The sequence below is a fragment of the Chrysemys picta genome, chromosome 3 (assembly GCF_011386835.1).
Source record: "Chrysemys picta bellii isolate R12L10 chromosome 3, ASM1138683v2, whole genome shotgun sequence".
Lineage (NCBI taxonomy): Eukaryota > Metazoa > Chordata > Testudines > Emydidae > Chrysemys > Chrysemys picta.
In genome coordinates this window covers 19,169,276-19,177,483 of record NC_088793.1, presented here as the reverse complement: position 1 = coordinate 19,177,483, position 8,208 = coordinate 19,169,276, and the positions used below count along the sequence as shown (strand labels likewise).

The following is an 8,208-nucleotide window of genomic DNA, read 5'->3' as shown; positions in this document are numbered from 1 at the left end:
ATGAAAAATTTATAGAGTAATGCAAAGACAAAAGATTATTTCCTAAAGAATTTTTTTATTCATGGGTTTCACAGAGAATGCTGTTCTCCTAAGACTGTGACCTCTCATTAAATAAAAAAATACGTAAGTCCCATTGATTTCCTAGAGCTTACAATATGAATTTAATCACCTAGACATACCTCACAAAACAGTCTGATTTTGGATATTTTGTTTGTTGTTTTGTGATATTGTAACTTATATGCCCAGCTTTCTTATGTTGGGTGTTTTTTAAGATGGTCTCATAATCTAAGCATTATTGCATCTAAAGTAAGGTAACAAATATGAAATCATAGGTAAGTTTAGCATAAGAAAGTCTAATGTAACTTGTAATTGTATATAATTAAAGACTCAGTGTAGACCTTACAAAATGGATTAATAGGACAGAGACATCAAGTGTCAAATGCAATGCCTCAGAAAGCCAAATTGAAGTGTGGTGGTAGAGGAAACTCATAATTGACTGGGTTTGCTGTCTAATGTTTCTGAAAAGTGCTGGACTAGCAATTCTGCCCGCTAAAGATTAATATCCAGAGAACAAGTACAGCACAGAGAAGTGAAAATATTAGTTTACAAATACTCCTCTTGCTGGAGGGACCATTTATAGAACTGAGAGCAATTCACGCTCCAAGCCCATTCAGAGGCCATATCTGTTCTCTGTTGAGATGACTTGCAAGTGAGTAAAATCAGTATTAAATATAATTCTTTTTTGTATGATGTTGACAGTACCCACAAAGAAATGATCTGAGACCACTAACTCATCAGGAGCTAATTTTGGGGGAACGGCGTATCACAAGACCTGTAAAGAATATGGCTGTCTGACTCCTGGTCTCCTCAACCTCCACCCACTAATCCTCATGAATTAAGGGCTTCCAGGTAACTAAACCATACCTTTCTGTCAGAAATTTACTAACTAGATGAGGGGGACCCTTTTTTGTTGTGTTGTAATGAATCCTGCTAGGAAAAACAGAAATGCCAAATTACCCAAGTCTGAGTCTGCAAAGAAAGGCAAGACTGAGGAAACCCAGCAGAATCTCACACAGGACTTTGCAGCTATGAAGGGCTTTCTAAGGCCTTGTCTACACTACGAGAGTAGTTCGATTTTACTTGCATCGAATTTTTGTAATCGATATTGCAAAGTCGAACGTGTGTGTCCACACTAAGGACAGTAATTCGACTTTGTGCGTCCACACTAACGGTGATAGCGTCGACATTCGAAGCGGTGCACTGTGGTCAGCTATCCCACAGTTCCCGCAGTCCCCTCTGCCCATTGGAATTCTGGGTGTAGCCGGCAATGCCTTCTGGGTAACAAAATGAGTCGAGGGTGCTTTTGGGAAACTGTCGTCATCCGTCCATCACTCCCGCCCTCCCTCCCTGAAAGCGCCGGCGGGAAAACAGTTCGCGCGCTTTTCCAGTCATTGACAGCGCGGACGCCACTGTACTCCGAGCATGGAGCCCGCTGCGACCATCGCTGCAGTTGTGGCCGCTCTCAACGTCTCGCAGCTTATCATAAAGGTTTCCCTGAGGCAGATGCAGAAAAGTCAGGCAAGGAGGCTACGGCACCGCGGTGATGTCCTGAAGTCTGAGAGTAGCACAGACCTGTCAGAAAGCAGGCGACCCAGCGCCGAGGACATCACAGTGGCAATGGGTCATGTTGATGCCGTGGAACGGCGATTCTGGGCACGGGAGACAAGCACTGAGTGGTGGGACCGCATAGTGCTGCAGGTCTGGGATGAATCCCAGTGGCTGCGAAACTTTCGCATGCGGAAGGGAACTTTCCTGGAACTTTGTGAGTTGCTGTCCCCTGCCCTGAAGCGCAGTGACACCCGGTTGCGAGCTGCACTGAGTGTACAGAAGCGAGTGGCCATAGCCCTGTGGAAGCTTGCAACGCCAGACAGCTACCGGTCAGTCGCGAACCAGTTTGGGGTGGGCAAATCTACCGTGGGGGTTGTTGTGATGCAAGTAGCGAAGGCAATCGTTGATGTACTGCTGCCAAAGGTAGTGACCCTGGGAAACGTGGAGGCGATCATAGATGGCTTCGCAGCGATGGGATTCCCAAACTGCGGTGGGGCCATAGATGGAACTCACATCCCTATCCTGGCACCGGACCACCAGGCCACCCAGTACATTAACCGAAAGGGATACTTTTCCATGGTGCTGCAAGCACTGGTGGACCATAGGGGACGTTTTACCAACATCTACGTGGGATGGCCGGGCAAGGTTCATGACGCTCGTGTTTTCAGGAACTCTGGTCTGTTTAGACGGCTGCAACAAGGTATTTACTTCCCGGACCACAAAATAACTGTTGGGGATGTGGAGATGCCTATAGTCATCCTCGGGGACCCAGCCTACCCGCTAATGCCCTGGCTCATGAAGCCCTATACTGGCGCCCTGGACACTGAAAAAGAACTCTTCAACTACCGGCTGAGCAAGTGCAGAATGGTGGTGGAGTGTGCTTTTGGCCGTCTCAAGGGGAGATGGAGAAGCTTACTGACTCGCTGTGATCTCAGCGAAACCAATATCCCCATTGTTATAGCAGCTTGCTGTGTGCTCCACAATCTCTGTGAGAGCAAGGGGGAGACCTTTATGGCGGGGTGGGAGGTTGAGGAAAATAGCCTGGCTGGTGATTACTCACAGCCAGACAGCCGGGCGATTAGAAGAGACCAGCGGGAAGCGCTGTGCATCCGGGAGGCTTTGAAAGCAAAGTTCCTGAGTGAGCAGGGTAACCTGTGATTTTATAGTTTGTGTACTGAGAAGCTAAACCTGCCCCCGTTTCTTTACCCAGGTAACGTTGACTATCCTATCCAGTTACATACCCCCTTCACCCCCCCTCCAACACACGTGTCGAAATAAAAATAGTTCTACTTTGTTAAAGCACACCGTTTTCTTTAATACTGTTTTAGCGGGAATTTTTTAAAACTGGGACGCAGACTGTGGTGCGGGGCGGGTCTAGTGTTGTGATGCGAATGCAGCTTCTAAACTCAAGGATTGACAGGCTCCGCTGCGGTGGGATGCTTGTTTCAACGGAGCCTGTCACCCCTCCTGATCGGGACTGTGTGTATGGGAGGTCTATTTGACTTTGTGGCAGGGGGAGGACGGTTACAGATCCCATGCTGTGTGGCTCTGTGATCCTGTCTAAGGACCGGCGCTTAAGATCTGTAACTGCCCTCCCCCGCCACAAAGTCACAGAGCAACCCACCCCCCCCAACATTACATCAAAACAACCTCCCAGACTAACCGGGGCAACTAGTCACTGCATCTCTGCACTGTGTATGTGCCCTGCTGCTGTGCCTGCCCCCGACTATGTACCCTGCCAAAGGAGACTGTCCTGTCCAATTTCCAACCCCCTTTCCCCTCCTCCTCCAAAAGAACATGATTGAAACAGTAGTTAACAGAAACGAATTTTTTATTATCAACTACACATGGCATTGGGAGGTGAAACTTGGACGTGGGCTTGTGTCAGGCGGTAAGGAAAGAACTTTTCAAATTTTGGGAAATGAGAGCCTTCTGCTACTAGAGCTCTCTGCAGGGGTGGAGTGAGAGTTAGCAGGGACTCTGCCGCCTCTCCTTCTTTGCACTTTGGGTGAGGTGGGTATGGGACTTGGTGGCGGGGGAGGGCGGTTAGAGATGGACTGCAGCGGGGCTCTGTCCTCCTGCCTCCGTTCCTGCAGAACATCCACAAGGCGCCGGAGTGTGTCCGTTTGCTCCCTCAGTAGTCCAAGCAGCGTTAGAGTCGCCTGCTGGTCTTCCTGCCGCCACCTCTCCTCCCGATCCATGTTGGCTTGGTGCATTCGGGTCAAGTTCTCCCGCCACTGGGTCTGCTGTGCTGCCTGGGCTTGGGAAGAGGCCATAAGCTCAGAGAACATGTCCTCCCGTGTCCTCTTCTTCCTACGCCTAATCCGCGCTAGCCTCTGGGAGTGTGATTCCAGGCTAGGTTGTGAGACAGTCGCAGACGGGGCTGTGGAAATGGGAAAAAGGGAGTGAATTCCTCTGAAAGATAAATGTAGTTGTGAACAAAGAACATAGTCTTTCTCTGTGAACAAGACCATGCACAGCACCTTTCACATGCGCACTCAGCACAAGGTCGAATTCTCGGCCTTCGCATTCTGTGCCTGGGGTCTTGAACAGCACATTTGAGAAGCGAGGCAGCACAACGGAATTTCTGTTGCAGGCAGACATGGTAAGCCGTACACTTGTGGCAGTTTAAAACTTTTATATTACCACTGGCCTCATTTCACATTTAAATCAATGTCAGTCCCTGCTGCCAGCAATCCGGCAAGCGGGAACTCTGCCCCTGTCCCACCCCCTCGCGGCTGTCCCCGGGAACGATCCCTTTCGGCTGCCCCTCTCCCGCCTCCACCGCGTGGCTGCAAACCAGCGGTTACAGTTCTGTAAAGGAACGGGAAAGCAGTCCCAACACTAACATTCCCCTACCTAATTAAAAGCAGGTCACCATGGCCGACATCACCCTGATGAGGATCTCCGAGAGCGACAAAGAGAGAATGCTCCGGGAAAGCCTCCAAAGACCAGGGCCGTATGCCGCCCTGCTGTGCAGAGCAATGATCCCCGAGTACCTGATAATCTCGTGGCGCGGCAACGTGTCGTACTTCGGAGGACCCAATAAGGCCGCTCTCCCCAAGAACCTCATGCAACGGCTTTCAAGTTACCTCCAGGAGAGCTTCATCGAGATGTCCCAGGAGGATTACTGCTCTATCCCCGCACATATAGACCGCATTTTACTGTAGCTGCAGTAGCAGGGAATACACAGTAGAGCGGCTTGTGCAGGACAATCACTGAAAACCGGACATTGCTAGATTTCTTTTCAAAACTTGCACTGCCCCTTACTAAACCGTTAAGCGCCTAGGGCACACTAATCATGAACAACCCATTCTTTTAATTGTTAATATTCCTGTTTTGTTAAAAATAAATGTTTAGATGTTTACAACACTTACTGGCTGATCCTTCACCAGATTCTGTGTCCGGGGTAATGGCTGGGGACGCTTCGTAGGGGATCTCTGTAAGGGTGATGAAGAGATCCTGGCTGTCGGGGAAATCAGCGTTGTGAGAGCTGCCAACTGCCTCGCCCTCCTCATCTCCTTCCTCATCTTCCCCGTCCCCTAACATGTCTGAGGAACCGGCCGTGGACAGTATCCCATCCTCAGAGTCCACGGTCACTGGTGGGGTAGTGGTGGCGGCAGCACCGAGGATGGAATGCAGTGCCTCGTAGAAACGGGATGTCTGGGGATGGGATCCGGAGCGTCCGTTTGCCTCTTTGGTCTTCTGGTAGCCTTGTCTCAGCTCCTTGATTTTCACGCGGCACTGCGTTGCATCCCGGCTGTATCCTCTCTCTGCCATGTCTTTAGAGATCTTCTCGTAGATCTTTGCATTCCTTCTTTTGGATCGCAGCTCGGAAAGCACGGACTCATCGCCCCACACAGCGATGAGATCCAAGACTTCACGATCAGTCCATGCTGGGGCTCTCTTTCTATTCACAGACTGCATGGCCATCACTGCTGGAGAGCTCTGCATCGTTGCCAGTGCTGCTGTGCTCGCCACGATGTCCAGACAGGAAATGAGATTCAAACTGGCCAGACAGGAAAAGGAATTCAAATTCAAATTTTCCCGGGGCTTTTCCTGTGTGGCTGGTCAGAGCATCCGAGCTCGCACTGCTGTCCAGAGCGTCAACAGAGTGGTGCACTGTGGGATAGCTCCCGGAGCTATTAGCGTCGATTTCCATCCACACCTAGCCTAATTCGACATGGCCATGTCGAATTTAGCGCTACTCCCCTCGTCGGGGAGGAGTACAGAAGTCGAATTAAAGAGACCTCTATGTCGAACTAAATAGCATCGCAGTGTGGACGGGTGCAGGGTTAATTCGATTTAACGGCGCTAACTTCGACATAAACGCCTAGTGTAGACCAGGCCTTAGTACCAAATTTGATCTTTTATCTTGCTGCAGTGCGCTCCCGTCCTACAGGGTGGCCAGAGTGGCAGAAAAAAAAAAGCGGCCATGCCACCCTGGGATTGGGCAGAATGCCGCCTCGAACAATCTGCTGCCCCAAGCACCAGCTTGATCAGCTGGTGCCTGGAGCCGGCCCTGCTTAGGAAGTCATCTTGTCCAATCCCCTGCTCAAAGCAGGATCAACACCAACTAAATCATCCCAGCCAAGGCTTTGTCAAGCTAGTCCTTAAAAACCTCTAAGGATGGAGATTCCACCACCTCCCTAGGTAACCCATTCCAGTACTTCACCACCTTGCCTTAAGAATGCTCCCTTAAAGCAAAGACTAACCAGTCTTGAGGAGAAACAAGATCTTAACAGATCAGGCTGTAATAATTAGTGGTTACTGGGTGTCCCTGAAGGGCTGGAAGGACAAAATCTGTTTAGCTGTCTCCAGAACATACACACTGACATACTGGGAGTGGATCCTGGTTTGCCTCCTCTGGAGATTGAAAGGATCATTGAGTGGGAGGGGCCAGAAGGAGAAAGAAAAACAATAACCCCGGACTCATCTACAAATTGCTAAAATTTCATAACAAAGTTAAGCTGATGTCTGCTGCTAGGCAAAAAAGGAACTCAAGTATTTAAATGTTCTTTTCAACTAGACTAGAGAGCAGCATTTAATGGTATCAAATGAGCTCTCAGGGGATCAGATATTAAATATAGCCTCAAATATCCTGCAATCTCGATAATGAAGCTGACAGATTCTATGAAATACCTCACTACCCCATCTGATGCTTGGCAAGCACTACAGGAATTGAGACCAGATCTCACTAAGGGTAACAGCATGATCTCCTCATATAGGAAAAGAAAATAAATCCTGAAGAGGAGGAACTATGATTGAGAAAACCAAGTAACTCATGTACATATATTTAACATGTTTGATATAATTAATAGTATATAGTTAAGGTATAGTTAGTACTGTTAGACAAGATATTTTGTATAGCTTGATAATCAATACTTTCAATATATTGATAAGACAACATAAGCATATTTATATATTTATAATAAATGCATTACTCTTATCTCCTTATTTCTACTTACATTTATTAGTCTGTTTATAATATATACATGATGCTAATTCACAACTAGTGACTTGTGTCTTATTTGTGACTACCTTATCACTTTATATGGGCTCTTGTATATTTATTTTTACATTTCTACCCATAATTAATGTTTATATATTTAGCATATTTGTATGGTAATATATTCATATTTATTTGCACACATCATTTATGTCACTTCATGTTTACCTTTTTCATTAGTCCATTAGTATAAATGTTTATATGCCATGTGCATATTAGCATTTATATACTATTATCTATGCATTGTGATCTATGAAGCAATAGGTTTCATTCATTTATATACATTGGCACATGTAAGTATTTTGGTAAATATAAGTATATTTCTTGCAGATTCCTAATTCATTCTTATTGTGCGTGGGGGGGAGGAAGGCTGGGTGCAGATACATGCCATCTGGGAACTGAACAGGCCCGTATTGGAAGTCTGGGATTTTAAAGGTAAGGTGGGTGTTGTACAGGGGTTTGCGTGTGTGCACGTGCATGTGTGTGCGTTGTGTTGCATCTGTGTGCGTTGTGGTGTTTTGCTTTGTGTTGTGTTGCATGGTAAGGCACTCAAAGGCTGTCAATCTATTGGGCATCAATTAGCGGATAAACAATCACTGATTTCTCATGAACTATTAAGTTTTGTTCCTGGAATGTATGCCTCCAAGAGAATCAAAACTTTGAGGCACTTAAAATCAAATGGATGTCACACAGCTTTCCTTCAGGAGACACTTAGGGAATGAAGATGCAGACAGAATTAAAGAACTAAGGGTGGGACCTACATATCACTCCTCTTCCAACTCCAGGAACAGGGGAGTAGCTAGTCCACAAGAGCCTAATTTATCAATGTATTCGGTCATGGTCTGCTCCAGAGGGCAGATATATGATAATTAAAGGCATTTTCAATGCCAAAATTAATTCTGGGGCGTGCGTATAATCCCAGTAGAGGTAATGCACCCTTTATTGCAGAAATAACTGACATTTCCAACAGAGTTGTTGTCCCAGTGGTACTAGGAGCAGTTTGGAATGCTGTCATGTATGATACCATAGACAAATCTCAGTTTTCTAGGCAAAAATCTCAGGCCTTCACAAATAATCTATTATCCCTATGG

The 8,208-nt window shown here is 47.0% G+C and overlaps 1 protein-coding gene across 1 annotated transcript; it reads right to left on the bottom strand.

Annotated features, from left to right (window-relative positions):
• Window positions 1-3,421: 3,421 nt before the first annotated feature.
• LOC135982171 (uncharacterized) lies at window positions 3,422-5,990 on the bottom strand. The gene is made up of 2 exons (XM_065587564.1): window positions 4,986-5,990; window positions 3,422-3,991 (listed from the first exon to the last, which is right to left on the bottom strand). The coding sequence occupies exons 1-2, from the start codon at window positions 5,560-5,562 to the stop codon at window positions 3,516-3,518; spliced, it is 1,053 nt and encodes a 350-aa protein (XP_065443636.1). The 5' UTR covers window positions 5,563-5,990; the 3' UTR covers window positions 3,422-3,515.
• Window positions 5,991-8,208: the final 2,218 nt, after the last annotated feature.